At 41.6% G+C, this 22,062-nt stretch overlaps 1 protein-coding gene across 2 annotated transcripts in view; it reads right to left on the bottom strand.

The window, feature by feature from the left end:
• Nucleotides 1-22,062, bottom strand: part of Msh3 (mutS homolog 3) — a 140,650-nt gene that overhangs the window by 47,827 nt on the left and 70,761 nt on the right. For both annotated transcript variants that reach the window (XM_038321228.2, XM_038321227.2), the window contains exons 13-16: nt 10,714-10,846; nt 7,095-7,282; nt 6,334-6,502; nt 325-389 (exon numbers count right to left, since the gene is read on the bottom strand). In XM_038321228.2, the coding sequence (XP_038177156.1) occupies nt 325-389; nt 6,334-6,502; nt 7,095-7,282; nt 10,714-10,846 (555 nt within the window). The remainder of the gene's footprint in view (nt 1-324; nt 390-6,333; nt 6,503-7,094; nt 7,283-10,713; nt 10,847-22,062) is intronic.

Genomic DNA, 22,062 nt, shown 5'->3' with positions numbered 1-22,062 from the left:
AACTGAGAATACAGAACCACGAAGCTCAGTGAGGTAGAAAATGAGATTTCAGCTTCTTGGAAGAAATGTCAGGTACAGCATTCATCAAAAAGCCCAAACCACCACATTCATCTTCCAGCTGCTGTATTATAAATATGGTCTTCAAAATATTTTTAAATAAATGACAAAAACAGTTAAAGACAATCATCTCTTTGGTTCCAATTCATAAAAAAAATCAAGGGAGGAAAAGTACTCTTGCTACGAGCATGTGGCTGGCACTGGCTTAGTATCTCAGATACACGTGTCATATTCATACCTGAGCTTAAAAAAATGCCTTAAACTTACCTTCCAACCTTCACCCAATCAGCTGGGACGCAAGATACGGCTGAGTTCTTTATTTCAATCATAAACTAAAATAAATGCAAATGAACAGTGAGATATTTAAATGGGCAGCCGCCCATGGTGTATCATAAGGCTTCTTGGAAACTGTGCATGACAATTTAATAAACATTATTCTACAACACTCAAAATAAATCCAGTATTATTCTTGGGAAAGTTTGGGCATTTTCTAATAACCTCTTTCATTCATTACTATCCATGTATCTTAAGAATTCTGTTACCCAGTAAGATTAAGTTTGATAAAAGTGTGTGGGGGTGGGTGTGCATGCGCTCATGTGCCCATACTTACAACTGTGGAGGAGGAGGACATTGGTTGGGTGTTCTGCCCTTTCAAGCTTTCTGTCCTACTTCCCTGAGACAGGGTCTCTCACTAAACCTAACATTCTTCATTTCAGCTAGACTGACTGGCCAGCATGCCTCAGGGATCCTGCTGTCTGCTCCCTGCCACATGTTTGGAGCTACCCTTTGGAGCAGAATGGGCTTGTTGTCTGGTACACAACTGATGGCAATGGTTGTCCTTCCTGCAAGGTCATCAACTGCCAATCATTCAGTAAGGAGGGTCGGAGCCTTATGAACCACACCTGCATCCATCACAGGCTGCTGACAGCCCAGGAGATAGCACATCTGTTCTTCCCATATAGCTTTCTTGTGCTTTCCCCCCTTCTTCTGCAATGTTCCCTGAGCCTCCATTAAGACTACCTTCATATATCCAACTGTGCTCTGTCAGTAGACGTCTCTGACGTGAGCCAGAAGCGAAGGAAGTCAACTTCACCACACCTCATCTGAAGAACTATTCCGAGGTGTGTCCTTTCAGGGTGCTCAAATCTTTGTATATACACACGTGTGTGCATGCGTACACATACACACACACAACTACTTGTGGCTTGCTCAGAGACACTCTGAAAAACCTATACTATATACAATAAGAACTATTGCCTCTTGGATTAATTATCCTGTGATAGTTTCATGAAGTTTTTCATTTGTCTGTTTTATGATATGCGTAAACTTTGCATTTGTCATGTCTTGTTTCATTTTTACACTAAAAGAATTGCTGTAGGTTTTACATTAATGGTTATTATTTATTAATTTCAATGCCAAGCAAAATTCTGAAACTAATAGTACCTTCATATATAGAAATTGATTAATACAATTTCAAATCTCCCATACTCAAGTCTGTTGAGAAGCAAAAGCCTAAAAATGTTCCTATAGTTATAAAAAATTAAGTGGAAACAGGCCAAAATTTAGATATATTATTATTATTATTTTTTTTTTGGTTTTTCAAGACAGGGTTTCTCTGCAGCTTTTTTAGAGCCTGCCCTGGACCTAGCTCTTGTAGACCAGGCTGGCCTCGAACTCACAGAGATCCACCTGCCTCTGCCTCCCGAGTGCTGGGATTAAAGGCGTGCGCCACCACTGCCCGGCTTTAGATATATTATTGATGGGAAAAATAAAATTACTAACTAAACTAAATAATTCTTCAGCTCAAAAATGCACTGTGAAGGCACACTGGCATTTTATGAAACAATTCTGAGAGAGCTATGCCAAAGTGGAAATATCAAATTTCAAGGCTACAGGAAGAAAAGCTCCCAACCCATGGGAGTTGGTGAAGGATGGTGAACATTTTGAAAAGCCCATAAAAGCAAGGTGTACCCTGAGAATCACTGGGCAGCTATCAAAGGCCCACTCTAGGGACCAGCAGCGTGCTATCCAATCACAGCCATGGAGAAGGGGAGGTGCAGCAGGAGCCTGGAAAGCCCCCTGGACCTCCCGCTGGCTAGCGTGTGGTCGCACATCTGTCCTTGGGTTTCAGTCTAAGTTTCTCAGCACAGCTAAACACTGTGCTCTGCTGCACCTGCCTTAGCAGAGGAACTGTCCTTTCCAGTTACCTCCTTTTCCAAACATCCTAAGAACCAGCAGGCTTGTTTATGAGTTTTACTGCTAAAGAAAAGCCACTGGAAAAAAAGTGTGTGTTCTAGAAAGCTCTGTAAGTTCTCACAGCAATGCCCTGCTCTGCATTCTCAACTCAGCACAAGAATTCTGCCTTCAGTCCAGGACTTTCTCATATTACTCTCCCAGGACCTACTTCTGTCTGGGTTAAATATCAGCCAGTGTCATTCAAACTATGTTACACCAGCCTAGGCTGCCAACACTGCCAGGTTTGCTGAAAATCTTCTATCCTACCCTTTGCTTGTGTTATTTGTTTTTAGATAGATGTGTCTTCATTAAAGTTCCAGTTGCTGTGATGAAACACCATGACCCAAAAGCAAGCTGGAAAGGAATGGGTTTATTTGGCTTACACTTCCACATTGCTGTTCTTCACTGAAGGAAGTCAGGACAGAAACTCAAACAGGGCAGGATCCTGGAGGCAGGAGCTGATTCAGAGTTCATTGGTGGTGGTGGGGGGGGGGGTGGGTGCTGCTTACTGCCTTGCTTCTTCTAACTTGCTCAATCTGCTTTCTTATAGAACTAGGACCACTAGTGAGGGAAAGTACCATTCACAATGGGCTGGGCCCTCCCCCATTGATCACTAATTGAGAAAATACCTGCCCTTTTTTGGGATGCTTGGGGTTTTTCCCTTTGGACCTGTGGTGATTTGAAAGAAAATGGGCCCCAAGACCATTGGCACTATAAGGTGTGGCCTTGTTGGAGGAAGTGTGTCACTGTGGGGGCAGGTTTTAAGGTTTCTTTTGCTCAGGCTTCCCTCAATGTGACAGACAGTCAACTTCTTGTCTGTAAGATGTAGCATCACATCTCAGCTCCAGCACCACATCTGCCTGCATGCAGCCATGTTCCCCGTCATGATGACAATGGACTGAACTTCTGAAACTGTAAGTGAGCCACGCCGATTAAATGTTTTACTTTATGAGACTTGTTATGGTCATGGTGTCTCTACACAGCAATAGAAACCCTAACTAAGACAGGACACATACAAAACACTTATTTGGATGAGCTATATTGCTTTGTATGAACAAATTTTTCCTAAGGATTATTCCCAGTATTTTCTCCCTTTTCCATTAAGAATAATAATACTATTAGTGCTGCCTCAAATCTAAATATCATCCCACTTCCCTATTAACTCAGGTTAAGAGATAGTTCACTGCTGTCATAAAATATGACCACCATCGCAGTAAGCTATGTAAAGTTACCTAATTTCTTCTTTCATAACTTTCTTGCAAACCAATACTTAAGGAAGAGCATATAATGAGGCTTAGTGTGCTAATGAGTACATAAAACCCAGGAGCAGAGGTGAAAAAGAATGCTGTCAAAGCACTAGCTCAGCAGCCTGGCACATTTATTTGTCCATTCTCAGTAACATGATTCATATTCTGTATGGTCTGTGTCAACAAGCTTCTATTTATTTTTTAGTTATTACAAGGGCCATGTATACAGAAATATATAGAAACCAGAGGGTATAAAATCACATTGAAAAGTAGCTTTTCTCCCTACTCATGAATAACACTAGTAAATAATGGCATGATGAAAAGGGTGTGCTCATGTACTGCATATGTAAGTACCTCCAATATTCTCACAACACAGGAGTCTCATGGGACATGGAACTGGTCAAACTGGCACATAGACCCAGCTTTCCCACCATAACACCTGCAAGCCACTCCTACTATACAGTGTTAGCAATTGTATTAGAACAATTGTGACCACTTGGATTTCACCAGTGAACCAGAATAGTGGTATTAAGTTATATGTAATTTACCAAACTCATAAGCACATGGTGGAAACGAGATATAATTAAATATTCAAGGTCTGTTTAAAATACTCAAAAATATTTGTGCAGATCTCTGAGTGAAACAGGTTTTGTGAAATGTCTGCTGAGTATAACATCCTCGGAACTTTAGTCAGAAGATGGACAGGCTAACTTACATCAGTGGTTATTAAATGTGCATGGTCTTGAGCAATCTGATAAGCACACTATTGTTCATTTTACTTTCTTATTTCAAATAACTATATAATTGAAAATCTTTCACTAAAATACACAAAGCAATGCAAATATTAAGACATGTGATTTGAAAATGTTGTAGCTTGAGGGAGTCATTATGGGGCTAGCAAAAACCTGGCGCTAGAGAAATTCCCAGGAATCCACAAGGATGACCCCAGCTAAGACCCTAACTAAGCAATAGTGGAGAGGGTGCTCGAACTGGCTTTGCCCTGTAGTCAGATTGATGACTATCTTAAATATCACCATATAGAAACCTTCATCCAGCAACTGATGGCAACAGGGGCAGAGACCCGCTGCAGAGCACTGGCCTGAGCTCCCAAAATCCAGCTGAAGAGTGGAAGGAGTGAGAATATGAGTAAAGAGGTCAAGACCATGAAGACACCCACTGAAACAGTCTACCTGAGCTAATGGGAGCTCACCAACTCTGGCCAGACAAGGAAAGAACCAGCATAAAACCAAGCTAAACCCTCTGAATGTGGGTGACAATTGTATGGCTGGGGCAGACTGAGGGGACACTGGAAGTGGCACCAGAATTTGTCCCTGCTGCTTGTACTGGCTTTTTGGAACCCATTCTCTTTGGATGGATACCTTGCTCAGCCTGGATATAGTGGGGAAGGCCTTGGTCCTTCCTAGGAGCAATGTGCCTTACCCTCTCTGGGGAGGTGGAGAGAATGGGAGGAGGGGAAGGGGTGGGAACTGGAATTGGTATGTAAAATGAAAAAAGATATATATATATATATGTATGTATATATACATACACACACACACACACACACACACACACACACACATATATATATATATATATATATGTATATATATATATGTTGTAACCAGGCTGTTCAGGTGGGTGCCCTGTAGCAGAGCTTTCTCTCCACAAGAAAAAAAAATCTATTTTTTAAATCTTAAGTAGAATGTTCACCCTGAAGAAATTATCCCTAAGTTTATTAAATTGATATTTTAACAAAGTAAAATGTATGAAATTCCTTTAATGAGGCTCTTCACAGTAATATAAACAGACGTAGTAGGAATGAGCCTCAAGGTGCAGAGCAGGCTTGAAAGCTACGATTTCATTTTTAAAACATTTCTCTCTGAACAGTTCTCATTTAGATATTAATACCAGTTTTAAAGACAAGTATACATCCTTGAGCTGGAGAGTTTGCTAGGCGGTTAAGGGCATTGGCTGTTCTTTAAGAGGATCCAGGTTCAAGTCCCAGCACCCACAAGGCCCAGACTCACTACTATCTGTAATTCCAGATTCAATCAGTATATGTGATCTACTCGGCACCATTTCCTCTGTGAGGCAGAGGCCAAGACTAGCTCCTGTGCCCAGGGACCTAGACCATGTTAATAATAACTAAGATCTTCTGTAATTTATCTTCAACAGGTAACGGGGTATATGTAACACCAAGTTGCTTGAATTTATTTAAAGATTAAAAAGAATTATTATGATTTCTTGTCAAAATAGGTTATTATGGCATATATCCAAGGGAAAAGACAGAAGGTTTTTAATAATATATTTACAACTGTCAGGTTCAAAGCCTTCCCCCACCCCTTTCCCCCAGTGGTAGTGCTGGTGGCATTGTCCTAAACAGATGGACTCTGGTCAGGTGATCAAGCCTAAAGGTTACTGTTTCCTGAAAAGCTGACCTCTTAAGGTGGTTTCTGTTCACCAAGACTGCTCTTAATCCTCCAGGAACCTCCCTTAACCTTCTCCCAAACCTTCCAGCAAGGCACATAGTTCTGGATCAACCTTGACAGCCTGGATCAGCTCAGACCCCCACCCCACTGACTGTCTTATAAAATCTGCTTGCTTTTCCACCATCTTGTCCTTCCCTGACCTTGGCAGTTTGAATAGCAATCTTCCTGCCCATGGACGGGTCTAGCTCGGTGGTTTTTCTGCACCGCTGCTTATAACAACCTATCCACAGATTTTACTTATATTATGAAAGAGCTTTTCTACTCCAGGCAAACTGCTATAAAATGAAAATGTTTGACATTACCTCTTGTCCTGATACAGTCACATATTGTAAAGAAGGAAGTTTTAGTATTTTTCGTAATTCTTGTAAATGCATTTGGATACTCTGAGTAACTTCTTGAATTTCATCTTTCCTCTTTTTTATTAAAGGGAAGTCAGAGAGGTCTTTGAATAATTCAGTTTTATCCCCAACTCTAAAATATGAAAAATGCAGATACGTATATTGAAGCATATTAATTAGACCAGTTATCAATTTTGTAGCATGATTAAATATCAACAGCCTGGAACTCAGGAAAACGTGTTTCTAATTCCAGCTCCGCCACTGAATATTTAAGGGGACATTCCTCAACTTACGAGGACTGACAAATCATTTTTATTTTATTCACAATTGTATAGTGAAACCAAGAAAAAAAACTATGGCATAATTTGTCTAATAACAACAAAGGCCAGCTCAGCTTCCTGTGAGACACAGCATAAAGCTACACCCTTAAGAGGACACCTGCAGATTCTAATAAAAAAGACAACCGCCCCTGGAAAATGGGGACAAGGGCCATTTGGCACCTGCTTTGGAGTTACTAAACTGCTACTACCAGGCTTTAGGAGAACTTCATCCTCTGTCATCTGATATCCGGGCAAGTACTTCCTTGGTCCTAGATTGTGAACTGCCTGAGTTTAGACAATTATAAATGTTTCCAATTGCGTATGTACTAAAGCAACTTCCCACACCAAGTAGCAGATACACTGGCTGATGGTTGCTAGGGGGAGGAAGTGGGAGTCCACACTTACTTGGCAGCCTGTTCATTCAGAATCTTTAAGTAATGTTCCACTGGACTGAGGAGCTCAGGGGTTTCTAAGATGAGTGTTCGCAGTAAGTCTGATCGTACATGAGAATTCACAGCAGGCATTAATGCTTGAAGCTCTGACTTCAGGTGACTCAGGCTTTTGACAATCAAGAAGAACTCTTGCGTAGAGCACTGGAAACAAATATTTTTTAATTGAAACAGCATAAAGAGCTGATGTGGTGACTCCCACCAGTGATCCCAACATTTAGGAGACTGGGTGAGAAACCAAGGACAACGGCAATGAACATGAACTCTACAGCATGGACGGGCTCACTGTGAGCCTTGTCAGTTTGGTTGCTCACCTTCCTGGACTTAGGGGGAGCTGGGAGGACCTTGGACTTAACATAGTGAAGGGAACCCTGATGGCTCTTTGTCTTGGAGAGGGGTGGAGTGGGGGTATGGGTGGAAGGGAGGGGAGGGAAGGGGGAAGAGGAGGGGAGGAGATGGAAATCTTTAATAAAAAAAAAATGAGAAAAAAAAACTCTTAAAAAAAAAAAGATCCGCTGTAAGCCAGGGGGCAGTAAAGAAATGCTGAAATGGCCATTCTGCACTCCATTTTAATTTTGCCCTTTTAGTTGGTTTACTGAGGCCAGGTGGCCAGGTCTGACATTGGGGCACTGATTGTTCTTAAGGAGAGAACCAGACCACCAGAGGCACTGGTGAAGAGGGGAGCAGCTTTGCCAAAAAAGGGAGTTTGGGTTTTATAGGGTAGTTTTAGTTGGGCAAGAAAGCAGTAAGAAAAAAGGAACTGTTGCAGGCAAAAGGGACTGTAGGGACAAGCAAAATTGTACAAGGGGTGGAGGAGGTTCGGCTGTTAGGACATCTTATCCTTAAATGTATGTACCAACTTTAACATCTAATATGGGTTTCCTGTGACACAATTTTCTAAGATTTGACTTTGAACTTTTGATGTAAAAAGAAATAATTTATTTTATTCCACATTAAGCCCTCTTGGAATCTTCCATCACTTTTACTGTAAAAGCACCTCCATGAAAATTCTACAACCACAGGTCCTAGGCTACCCCACAGAACGGGCAAGAACTGGACCCAGGATGTCACTCATCACTGGTGCAAATGGCAGCAGCCTGGAGTAACGCAGCAAGAAGAGAAAACTAAATGAAAGGGCCATGGATAAACCCGAGCAACTACTGCTTAAAAACAAACCAACTAAACTAATAAATGGCATGCACTGACAGTGTGATCAAGAGCCAGCTGAGTAAACTGTGGTGTGAAACATTCAGACTTTTCTAAAGTTGGTTTATCACCACTTTGTCCTTCACCTTTGAAACCAATCTTGAGCCTCTCTCTGGGGAAACACAAGAGCAGCACCAAGGAAGAGCTTCCAAGCGAGTCGCACGTTCTAGTAAAATAGTCAGAAATCTCAGAACACAAGCCATCCTTGCACTGCACATGGATTGCTTTTCTTTCCTTTTTTTTTTTTTTTTTGTTTTGTTTTTTGTTGTTGTTGTTGTTTTTTTGAGACAGGGTTTCTCTGCAGCTTTTTTAGAGCCTGTCCTGGAACTAGCTCTTGTAGACCAGGCTGGCCTCGAACTCACAGAGATCCACCTGCCTCTGCCTCCCGAGTGCTGGGATTAAAGGCGTGCGCCACCACCGCCCGGCTTGGATTGCTTTTCAAATGAATATGATTATAACTTCTCTAGAGCTTGGAAACTTGAAGGGATACATAAAGCTTATGAGAGGTAAACCAAAGTAAAGTTTAAAGACAGGCCGCAAGGCGGCCTAGAAATCACCACAGCTTGGCAGGGTGTCGCCACCTCCTGCCATGGGTACTTTGACCTTGCTTTTTTGATTAACAGCTCAAACAAAATCTGTTCTGCTCTTATTTTCTCTTGAGAGGAAAAAAAGGGGGGGAATCTCTGACATCTGTCAAAAAATCCTTCCAAACAGTGAAGGCAAAATGCCTGGAGATCAGCTGACTGGGGAAGGGTAACAGCACTGGCTGACAAGAATGGGGCCAAGGATACAAATAACACATGATTTTGTACCTCTCTGCAGCACAAAAGAGAGTTTTCCAACATCAACATGGCATCTATCGCTGCCAGCTAAACGGCAGCACAGCACCCAATGCTGCAAGTGACTCCACCGAGCATCATCAACTCAGGATCTGCTTCCCCGGGATCTGCATGACCAAATCCAGTTTGTAGTTTGTTTCTAATTTAACTGAAGTGCAAGGAACGATTACATAAGTCCTCCTGAGTGCCACAAATATCCTCAAAGGCAGTACTTATCATTCTGGCACTATTTCCCAAGGAAGACAAGTCTTAAAAAGTAAACATTAATGAAAATTGGTCAAACTAAACTTTGGGCATATAAAAATTTGTTCTACCATGAATTAAGCAGGCAATTTATATTTGGCAAAAAGTAAAATATAAATAAAGTTTAACTGTGAAGAGTCAACCAGAAAAAAAATTGCAATGGCAGTTGAGAAAACCGCATCAAACATGTTAGCATCCAAAGGACACAGCAACTAAAACATAGTCAAGGATACTGGATGTAAGCACAAATTCTGTCATGTTAGTAAGCCACTAGCCCTCCTTGGTGGTTTGAATGAAAATGACTCCCACAAGCTCATAGGGAGGAGCACTACTAGGAGGTGTGGCCTTGCTGGAGTAGGTGTGTCACTGGAGGCGGGTATTGAAGTTTCAGAAGTTCCATCCAGGCCCAGTGTTGCTTTCAGATCCAAATGCAGAACTCCCAGCTACTTTTCCAGCACCATGTCTGCCTGTGTGTGACTATACTTCTTGCTATGATAACAATGGACTAAACCTCTGAAGTGTAAAGTTGCTATCGTCATGGTGGTCATGGTGTCTCTTCCCAGCAATAAACCCCTAACTAAGACAGCCTCTTTTAACAGCACTGCATTATACGACAGTATGCAGTTGTAGCATGACTACACAGAGCGGTAAGAAAGTGCTATCACACCCCTCTCCTCTCAAGGCTCAGGTCATTCCAGAACAGGAGCAGAAAGACTGTGGGAGCCAGAGGAGGTGGTGACTGCACCGAAACAATGTTTTCCTGATACACAGGGCACTTGTACAGATGAACTCATAAAAGGGCTAATGGCCCAAAAGGCTAACGTGAGTTAAGCAACACAGGACAAGAGTGTTGACTCGCTACTGACATCTGCAGGCTGCTAGCATCCAGGAAGATACTCAGATACTGTTAAAGAAGAACTAAACAGTGGGTGGTGGGGTGGCTTCTCTCTTTCAAAATCACCAAAGTAAGTTTCTCATTTTGACAATGAGCTGTACTTGGACTATAAAACACAGTATCCTGCATTTTTTATTTGAATTTACTTAGGTTTTTTTTTTTGCATTTTAATAGAAGAAAGACTTCAGTATATGTTTCTGGAGTTTCAAAAAGTGAGAATACTTTTTATGAATGCAAACACTGGAACAACTTAATTTGTACAGTTAAAGTTTCTGAGGTTACAGCTGTTTCTCATGCTCCTTACAAGCACTGAGAACCCCACACAGTTTTACTTCAGGCCCTAGCATGAAGGGACACTGTGAGTATCAGGAGTATTGATTTTTACCACTTACTTTCTTATGGTAAATGCTACATAGTCCTCTCTCGATGTCGGGTAATTTACGTAGGTGATTTTCTACCTGCTCAAACACACTGGATTCTGAATGGAGAACATCAGATATTGCATCAAGTCGGGAGTTTATGTCCCTGTGAGAACAGAATAACACAAAGAGCAGATGTTAGGAATTTGGAGTATACACATTGCCCACTTTAATGCCTAGGACTCTGTCACTATCTAAGGAAGATGCTCTCATTCCATTCTTCCCTGCCTCCTTCTATCATTTGGCTCAACACCCAGATACCATACAAGGAAAGTCTCTAGCTAAGTGTAATAGAGATGCCTCATGAGGCAAATACACAGAATATACTTCCCAGCTCCTCTAAGATTAGTCATGATCATGTACTCAAGTTCTACTCATCGAAATGAGAATAGGAATGACATACGGCACCTCTATGCCCAGGCTGATAAACTCTCCTATGTCAGCTTTCACACTACTCTTTGTGCCTTTGCTCAAAACACTGCTACAAGCCACATGCCGACTCCACCTGCCTGGGTTCGTGACTAGAGCAGAACACCCTGTACTTCCACATCCATTCTCAAATAAACTCATGTAGTTGAACCACTGAGACTCGGGATATGCTTGCTATCGTAGGCCTATTAAACAATAAGATGACTCGGTTATGGTGATAGTGCTGTTGAATGAGCACGTGTTGGCAGAAATAGAGCCTAATCAAATATGCGGTACTATCAATAAAAAGTGTGGAGACTGTGATGTCAAAAGACACCGGAAACAAGCATTCCAGGACTTCATCAATGGTGACATACCCTGAGGGACGTTAGTCACTGGGGAAGGTGTGTGAAGGAAACCTGACTAAAAGTACCCTCAGTGAACTGTGGCCCAGCGAGTCCTGTCGGACCAAAGGCCTACACTGGATAGCAAGGCCATCAGCGATTCTGAAGACAGTGGTAAGTGTGTATTTCTTGTGGATGCAGGCCCTCAGTAAAATTTAAATGAATAAACCGGTGGCTAAAAGAATGACATGTTCTAGTGGAAACAGAAACATCAGACATTAGGTAAACACGGTGGGAGACTAGAGATGGACAATTCGGTGTTTAGGAGAACTTGTTGATCTTGCAGAAGATCTGGGTTCTGTTCCCAGCACGCATATGCAGGCTCACAACCACCCTAACTTCACTCCCAGGTGGGGGTCTGTAGGAGGAGGAGCAGTGGGCCTGTTTATCTCTACAGCACACCCTAGCAAACAGCAAAAAGCTGTGTTAAACTCTCTCTCCCTTTTTTTAAAGCCCTCTCAGGTTTTTAAGTGGATTTAGTCACCACGTTGGGTGCCAATCTGTAGAAGGAGGAGCAGCAGGCCTGTTTTTTGTCCTGTCTGGGTCCTGCATGGCTAGCTTAGCCCCAGAAAGAACAACACACAAATTGTATTCTTTTAAACACTGTCTGGCCCGTTATCTTTAGCCTCTTATTGGCTAACTCTCATGTCTTGATTAACCCATTTCTAATAATCTGTGTAGCACCACGTGGGGTGGCTTACCAGGAGAGATCTTAACCTGCGTCTATCTTGGAGAGGAGAGACATGGTGACTGTCTGAGGCGTCTGCCTGACTCTGCTTTCTTTCTCCCACAATTCTGTTCTGTTTACTCTGCCTACCTAATTTTCTGTCCTATTAAAGGGCCAAGGCAGTTTCTTTATTAACCAATGAAAGTAACACATAGACAGATGACCCTCCTCCATCAGGGGTCTCACACCCAAGGCCAGCAGAGTGTCAATCTACATGAGGAAGAAGTCCGGTTCAACACAACTCAGTAGCCAGTATTGGTTCAAACCTCAAGAATCTGACACGAGGCAGTTTATTTTAGGTATGTGTAAATACAGTACAACTTGGGGGGGGGGGATATCCTGGTGATAATTAACTCAATCACTTGTGTATGATAAAGCTAAGACAAGACTACATCAAAACTCTTTGTAAAGGACACATATTCTCTTTCATAAAGATGGGGTCTATAGATAGACTACATGTGACATCTTAAGGGTTTGGGGAAGGATCTGATGTGGTCTCAGTCATACAGATAGTGCAAAGGTCGCCAGGCTACAAGCCACCTCTGTTCCTGTTTGTAAAATACATGTGACAACTCCCACCGAGGTGGATTCTATAGACTGACAGGAGAAATGTTCAATGTAAGGGTCTGGAGAGAATGACTGAGATAAACATTAGAGTCTGGGGGAACCAGATACATCTGGCCATACTACATAAAAGTCTGGGGGAACCAGATACATCTGGCCACACAAAATAAGAGTCTTGAGGGAGCCAGATACATCTGGCCATACAACATAAGAGTCTGGGGGAGCCAGATACATTTCTCCATACAGACAGCAGAGGGTACTAACCACATTCATTCCCAGTCTTCTAGGTAGAAACAGATTACACATCTCTTTCTCTAAAGAGACAATCCCGCGTGTTCAACATTCTTGGTTTCCATAATGCTTATCTGTGAGCACAAGGATCTCTGTGGCCCTACAATCCTAGGGGATGTGATGCCACCCTTTGACCTCTGCAGGTACCAGGCACACACGTGATACACATGTATAAATGCAAGGAAGTCACTCATATAGATAAAAATATATCTAATAATAATAAGCAAACAGGTTGGTCTATGCTGTTATCCCACACACGGAAGTGATGGGCACACCTGACGTCGGGATCCTGCCTGCAGCAGTTCTCTGTTGGTGGAGAGAAGCTACCTTCACTACCCTGGCACTCACTCTGTGAATTGTGCCTTTCCATGGTGCAGTGCCACTACACTAACATCCCCACAACTTCAGCACCACAGTATCTCATCACAGGATGCTCAATAAACAGTTGTTCATTTCAATTCAACCTGATTCCCAAAGCTACAGACAAAGTAAATCAAAATGAGCAGAAAAAGAAATCAAAGCCGTTTTGCATAGGACTGTTGTGATAAAATAAATCAATGTTTTACACTAACATTTACCCAAAACGCTACACAAATATGAAGTTTTACTTCAATAACTCATCCCCACAAAACTGAAAGATGACAGCAATTGGATTAGATGGGGCTGATGCTACAGATGGCTTGAGGACAGACAGAAGATGCCATCTGGGGATGTATCAGACAACCCACACAGACAGCTACTATCCTGAAATTAAAGGTTTTTGGAATATAGAAAGATAAGAGCAAATGACTTGAATAGAAATCTAAGCCAGTTTTATAAATTCTATTAGATAAATAATTAATAGACACAGACCAAAAGTTCCTTAAGAGACAAGAAATATGAAACTATGTTGGTTTCGACCTGCAAAACCACAAAGCAAGCAGCTTTGGGTCTAGCCTGGTGTCAGCACTGGCCAAAGCATGATGCTCACAATGAATCATTTTGTATTAACCCAGCTTGTTCCAGCTCAGATCATAAGAATTTGGGATCAGGAAGAAAATGTCTTGAGTTTTATCCAGGCTCTGCCATTTATTATTTAGCCTCACCCTGGTTCCTCCAGCTAAAATATGTAAATAGCAATGACCCCTGACTTTTAGTGTTATTACAAAAATTCAGTAATACAGGCCAAGTATTTAAGGCAGTGCCTGCAACACAATGATCATCCAGAGTACTAACAAATGCTATCATCAGCTCTATTTTAATAACTAACAAAAAGAATAGCATAGAGCTCAAGCATGGAGGCGCACACCTTTCCATACAAGCATTTGGGAGGCAGAGGCCAGCCTCTGAGAATGGCAGGTGGCAGTGATTTGAAGGATTGTGCTGAGGTTGGTGAGGAGCTGCATTCGGAAAACATGTTACTACTAATTCAGATGCCTCTGTGGGCAGGGGGATAGAGAACGTGTGTGCTATTGCTTAGCACCAATCTGTCAACACAGGGTAGCAATAATTCCATTTTTATCTTCTTATGCAGAATGACACAATGACATGAAATGCCAAAGACAAAAAATGACTTCAAAGTTTTTAAAAATAAAACAATTCATATAATTTGAAAGTCTTTTTTTTTATTAGAAGTAGTTATAAGACCTTCCAAGAAATTATAATAAAGCAATGTGAGAGTCATGGGAGCCATTATGTTAGTTCACCCTATGAGAGAGTTTGGGTGAGTGTGACAAACAGGAAGCAGCACTGGGATAATGATAAAGATGTTTTAGTTTTCTCTGCTATCATTGTGATAAAAAAAAAAAAACCCTGACAAAAGCAATATAGGAGAGAAAAAAACTTATATGGCATACAATTCCAGGTTAGAATTCGGCAGTGTGGGGAATCAAGATGATTGGAACTTGAATCAGCTAGTCACATCCACAGTCAAGAGCTGAGAGAGAACAAGGGTATTCGTGTTTCTGCCCAGCTTTCTTTCTCCAATCTTATAACATTCAGAACCCAAACCTAGGAAATGGTGCTACACACAGCAGCCAGGTTTTCCCACTCACCAAGATAATGCCCCACAGACAAGCCCATGGGCCAACCTAACCTAGACAATCACTCATTGAGATCCTCTTCTCAGGTGATTGTAGATTAGGTCAAGTTGACAACTGAAACAACCTCAGACCATATTATCCCAAGACACCCCACATTAGTGCCCCATTGGCTGCTCAATATTATACAACCTAAACCAAGAAAAGAAAGGTGCCTGAATCATTTCATTCCAGATGAGCTTGGGGTCCTATAAATAAATGATAGAGTCCTCATTAGCAACCAAAGGCCAGAGAACTACTTGGTATCACTGAACTCCTTCACACTCAAAGATTGGCTGGTTGATGTTGTTAGTGTCACTCAAAATAGTGCACAAGGGCTACGACTACCGATGGAGCTGGAACCTACTGATTGCTTCTGTGACGCTATCCCTGCAATGTAAACATGCGGTGAAACACAAACTCATCGTTGGGGTATTTGTTTGTGTTGTTATTCCTAGTTTTTCACTAAAAGTTTTTCTGCAAATCTGGATGATCAAAATTAGAAAGCTGATTATAAATACGAATACCCTGGTCAAGCGATATGACTAAGATGAGTGTTTAAACGGCCTTCTTGGGACAGAGAAAAAGCTCAGTGGTTACGTGCATTTGTGTCTCTCCAGGAGGACCTGGCTTTGATTCCCAGCATCCTCACGGCTCACAATCATGAATAACTTCAGTTCAAGGTAAATCGATGCTCTTTGATCTCCAATGCTACCAGGTATTCACACTTCACACATACATAAATATACACATACACACACACACACACACACACACACACACACAGAGAGAGAGAGAGAGAGAGAGAGACAGAGACAGAGACAGAGAGAGACGGGGAGGGAGAGCAGAACATTCATATACAAAGTAAAATGAATAATTTTTTTTTTTAAAAAAAAATAGCCTTCTACCAGAGGCATGAAGTCCTTTTTTAGGGCTTAAGTATTGTTATTACACTGACTTGTTTAGCTTTGCCTTTCACACACCCTGCTCAGACACCTAAAGGAGTCATAGAGCACTTGGAAAGTACCAACACAGAAGGTGGGAGCAGGCACAGCTGCAGCTGTTGAGTATTCTAGGAAATCAGACCTTCAGCTTAGGTCTCACAGCACTGTGCTTTTTTTAAACATTTACCTACATGCTTGGCTGACAGCCTTGGATAACTAACCAGTCTCCATTTTCTTTTTTATTTATTTATTTATTTATTCATTCATTCATTCATTCATTATGTATACAATATTCTGTCTGTGTGTATGTCTGCAGGCCAGAAGAGGGCACCAGACCTCATTACAGATGGTTGTGAGCCACCATGTGGTTGCTGGGAATTGAACTCAGGACCTTTGGAAGAGCAGGCAATGCTCTTAACCACTGAGCCATCTCTCCAGCCCCTCCATTTTCTTTATCTATTACAAAGAAGGATCAACGGACTCTGAAGATGGTTGGAAATTAAGAGATGATCTGGATCAGGTGATAGATGGGCTACCTACTCCACCATTTTCTTTCTCTTGATCCTTCTGCGAACCTCAAGGTGCAGAACTGTTCCAAGAGCACTTGCCCCCTGCACAGACCACAGCTCCTCAGTCCACTCCACTTGGCTGCTTTTCTTCTTTAAGTGTTACATTTGGACTCCGAATGTAAAAAAAAAAAAAAAAAAAAGACCTGTTTCTTTCTATGCAATACCTTCATCTACTTTAAAAATTATGTATAAATGTTTCTCTTTCATTCTTAAAAATCAATCTAACCCTTTTCATAAATATCTCATCTAAAGAGCTACAACAAGGATGCTTTTCAAAAAGAAGATGGGCAGTGATTTTTCAGAGCAATGAGCTACAGATATAACAGTGCAAGATGAATACAACTTACAAAATTCAGTGCTTCCTTACAATCTCACTTCAGATAACAAATTTGTGTGAAAAATATTTAAATGTCGGGTGCATCCAATCTACCTATACCAAATGGAGGAAATTTTGAAATGTAGAGCCTATTTGTTATTGGTTGAATTGCATGTTCCCTCTAAGAGGCATGGGGGAGATTTTAAAATCTTATCTCTCAGAGCTTCATGTGAAATCAGGGTTAATGCAGCTGTAAACAGCTATGCTGAGGGCATGTTAATTAAAAGGACACCAGGAGAAGAGATGCACACCAGCAGAACACCATTAGACCCTGAAGACAGCCATCAAGAAGATGCAGTCAAAAGCCAAGAGAAGCAGTGTGCCAGCAAATTGCCAAAGCTAGGAACAAGGCATGGGACTAACTCTCGCATGGACCTCAGAGAATCAGCTCATACCACTAACACCTTCATCTTTGGCTTCTAGCCTAGAAATCACACGGCTAAAATCATCGAGCACATGGTACTATCACAGGAGCCCTAGCAAGCTTACAAACCATTGGCACCACCTGTGTGGAGTTCAGATTCTACAAGTATGACCTCAAATAGCTTCCAAATGTTGCTGAGAAAAAACAAACCAACCCACTCAGATGTACTTATAGGAGTACATTTCACATTACATTTAAAAGCAGACATTGCTTTCTTCTCTTACCAGCCTGGATTTTCTACAGTTTTGAGAGTCAGTTACTTCTACCATGATGCCACCAGAGGTTTGGCAAGAATGCAAGATGCTGCCACACTGTGTTAAGTACTGATGTAGGTGGGTCTATCTATCTGTTGCTTTCATTGGTTAATTAATAAAGAAAACTGCTTCGCCTGGTAGGTCAGAACATAGGTAGGCGGGGAAGACAGAACAGAATGCTGGGAGGAAGAAGGCAGTGAGGCAGACGCCATAGCTCTGCTCTCTGAGATGGACCCAGGTTAAGATCTTTCCTGGTAAGCCACCACCTCGTGGTGCTACACAGATTACTAAATATGGGTTAAAGCAAGATGTGAGAATTAGCCAATAAGTGGCTGAAACTAATGGACCAGGCAGTGTTTAAATGAATACAGTTTCTGTGTAATTATTCTGGGGCTAAGCTAGCCGTGCGGAAGCTGGGCAAGACGAAAAGCAGGCCTGCCCGCAGCTCCTTCTACAAAGTACAATGTTTTCATTTTTGGCTAAACAAATATTCCAATATAAGGGAAAAACAGTTTCTCCTGGCAAACTTTATAATGTTAAAGCAGGAACCAGATAAAGGAAAACCTTTATCTTTTGTCTAAAGATTTCTCTAAAATCAATTGTCTTAGAAAAGTGAGTTTCTCCTGAAGGTGCACAGCTTCACCTTCACATCTTTGTATCCTTTTTTTTTTTTTTTAATTTTCAAGACAGGATTTCTTCTGTAGCTTTGGAGCCTGTCCTAGAACTAGCTCTATAGACCAGGCTGGCTTTGAACAAACAGAGACCCACCTATCTCTGCCTCCTGAGGGCTGGGATTAAAGGCATGCACCACCACCACCCAGCCACATCCTAAAATTTTTAAGGGACATAATTTAGTCATAAAAAAGCAAAGATACTATATGCTATCAAAAGCTCACAAAAGAAATATAATCTATAATGGATAATAATAAACACTGTAACATATATTAGGATAAGAAAATATTTTAATTTTTAAGCTGATACCTAATGTATAGAGTAGAGTCAATAACTATGTAGAAAGTGGAGGAAAAGGGAAGAACATTCTAGCTAAACAAACTATCAAGTACCAAGACCACAAGATGAAGAAAAGCTTCTAGACACCCCAGCACCACAGGTAGACTCATGTCAAGGAACAGAAAAGAGCAGGCAGATGAAACAGCCATGGCCAAAACTTCTGATTTTATTTGAAGCATAACGGAAATCTAACTATTGTAATTAGTTTTTCTTTGGGTCACCAGCCCCCCAAAAAACAACATGGAGATTTACTATTAATTATGAAAGTTTGGTCTTAGCTGAAGCTTGTCCTACTAGCTCTTATAACTTAAAATATTTTTATTAATATTTTTATGAATCTACATTCTATCATATGATTTTTATCCCTCTCTCATTCTGTGTATCCAGCTCCTTCCATGTCTCCTGTGTGCCTCAACTATCCCCTTCCTCTCTCTGCCCAGAAGTTCCGCCTATCTCTCCTGTTTAGCTATTGGCTGTTTAGTTTTTATTACACTAGTCAGTGTATAAATATCCTCATCACAGTGTACAAATATCCCAGAACAAACTGTGTCAAGGCTAACGGTATGGCTCAGTGTAAGAGAAGTAGAAGAATTACTTAACATCTCACAAGGCCCCAGGTTTGATCCCCAGCAGGGGGAAACAAGTACACTATTTCGTTTAATAAATTCTTTGCCTCCAATCTGCTTTGTAGATCCAACTAGAATCTTTACTGAGGTTCACATGGCTAGCATGTGTATGGGTCTGGTATGTCATCAGCATATGGGTCACAGGCCACAGTCTGTGATAGCTATCTGAAGTCACAGCCACAGATAAGTTCCTGAAGCAGGGAAGAGAACCCTGGGGAATTTCAGCATGTGAGGTACAGGCAGAAGGGGGCACTCACAGAGGAAACACTTTTTAATTTACTTATTTTTACATCTTTTAGATGCATTTATTTTATGTGTACCAGTGTTTACCCTGCATGTATGTATGTGTACCTGTATGCCTGGTACATATGGAGGTGAGAAGAAGTTATAGGTGGTTGTGAGCCACCATATGGGCACTGGAAATGGAACTATGTCCTCTGCGAGAGCAACAAGTGCTTTAAACCTCTGTGCCATCTCTCCAGCCTTTGCTTAATGTTTTAACACAGCACTCCACTAAGTCTTGAGCACATTTTTGGCAGTGCTGAGGAAAAAGGAATAATCATCAAGTAGACCAATCTAAAGATGGAATCTTAAAAAAAAATGTAATATAAATTATTTAACTTTTAAAAAGTATTGGACCTCGTGGTTTATAACATGCCATCCATTTATAAGAAGCTAGGAAATGACTCTGAAGAATCTTCTTAAAATCAGCAGACCTGATTTATATATATACACACACACACACACACACACACACTCCAAGGGGGACCTTTTATAAGAAACAGTGTGACAATGTCAGTAAGCATAAATCCCATCTCAAAAGCTGAAGTGAGCCACTGAGCACATGATTAGTCAATAGAGCAAAAGTCATTTCTGGGCCGGGCGGTGGTGGCTCACGCCTTTAATCCCAGCACTCGGGAGGCAGAGGCAGGCGGATCTCTGAGTTCGAGGTCAGCCTGGTCTACAAGAGCTAGCTCCAGGACAGGCTCTAGAAACTACAGGGAAACCCTGTCTCGAAAAACCAAAAAAAAAAAAAAAAAAAGTCATTTCTGCCTTTTTAACTGATGCACATTTCTGCACCAAAGAGGCCATTTGAAGAAATAAACTGTGGTGAGGGCAGAAAGTCCTTCGAATATAAACACCTGGTTCTGAATTTATGAGCTCTCTGTCTGCCCTGAGAGCTAGAGCCAGCCATCTAAAAGTACAGAGAGACATCTAAGAGGATTCACAGATGACTAGCAAACCACGGGACTCCACACAACACTGGGAAACTTGCCTCATCCTGTGAGCCCCTCACCAGCCATGACTGGTCCTGTGATCTCAAGACAGATGAAAACCAGACCCTCCCTAACATGTAGCATCGATTTTAGAGATGGACTCTAAGCTGACAGCATCAGCAAGACACTGACACTAGTGTTCTGAAAAGGAGAGAACGGTAAGAAACAGCTGAGCCCCTGGCTACTCAGCTGGTCTGTCTCTAATCGTTCTCTTGACATCATTAAAATTTAACTGAAATTCCCTTTAAAATGCACTATAATGGATTAAAGTTTTTAAACAATGACCTAAATTAAAAGAAAAATGTGTGTGGTTTCCTGATGTGTTAAGCCAGCACAGCGCTCACACTTGGAGCACCAGTGTTCAGTCCATACCATGCTTGTCATCCAAGCATGAGGACCTGAGTTCAACCCTCAGAACTCAGATGAAAGAACTGGCACAGTGCTGGGACAGCAGAGACAGGTGGACCTCTGGGGCTCACTGGGAAGTCAGCATGGCAATTGATGATCTCCAGAACATTCAGAGAGGCTATCTTAAATGACTGATAGATAGACAGTCCCTGAGGAAAGGTCTCTGGCCTCCAGATACACACACAAACCTGTCAATACACACCAAAACAGTAAAGAAGGGAAGGAAGGAAAGGAGGGGAAATAGGGGCAAAAAAGAAAAGAAAGAAAATGAGTGACCATCAGGGCTGGAGAGATGGCTTAGTAGGTGATGGCATTAACTGCCAAGCCGCATGACCTCCGATCCAGAAGCCTGATGGTGGAAGGAGAGAACCTGACTCCTGCAAGTTACCTTCTGACCCCTACATCCAAGCAAGTGGCATACACATATACAAAATAAAGAAATATAAAAATAAAGTTAGATAAATAAAAATTTAAATTTAAAAATCATTGAGTATTAGTGTTGGGTAAGTGGCACGCCTTCCTTTAGCCTTTCTAGAAAAGGAGGATTCCAAATGAAACAGAATTCAAGCCCCGAAGAATAGAAAACATGTCTATTGACTTTATCTGAAATTAATTCTTGTTTTGTTTTGTTTTGTTTTGTTCTTGAGACAGGGTTTCTCTGTAGCTTTGGAGCCTGTCCTGGAACTAGCTCTTGTAGACCAGGCTGGCCTCAAACTCAGAGACCTGCCTGCCTCTGCCTCTGCAGGGATTAAAGGCTTGCACCACCACTATCTGACCTTCAAGTTAATTCTTGTTATACACACAAAAACAAAACAAAGTTAGAAATAAGCATGTTTAACTTACAGGAAAAAGTCACCTAGAGAGTATCTTTCTGTTGTTTCAACCAAGCAGAAGCATGGTGAGAACCAAGGTGTGGCGGTGGTTCCCCTGCAGCCACAGGCTGATACCCTACGTCCTTGTCCACAGAGTGTCAGCACAGAGC

Source organism: Arvicola amphibius, chromosome 3 (assembly GCF_903992535.2).
Source record: "Arvicola amphibius chromosome 3, mArvAmp1.2, whole genome shotgun sequence".
Taxonomy (NCBI): Eukaryota; Metazoa; Chordata; class Mammalia; order Rodentia; family Cricetidae; genus Arvicola; species Arvicola amphibius.
The sequence above is the reverse complement of the archived record's forward strand: the minus strand, read 5'-3'. Positions and strand labels throughout refer to the sequence as shown.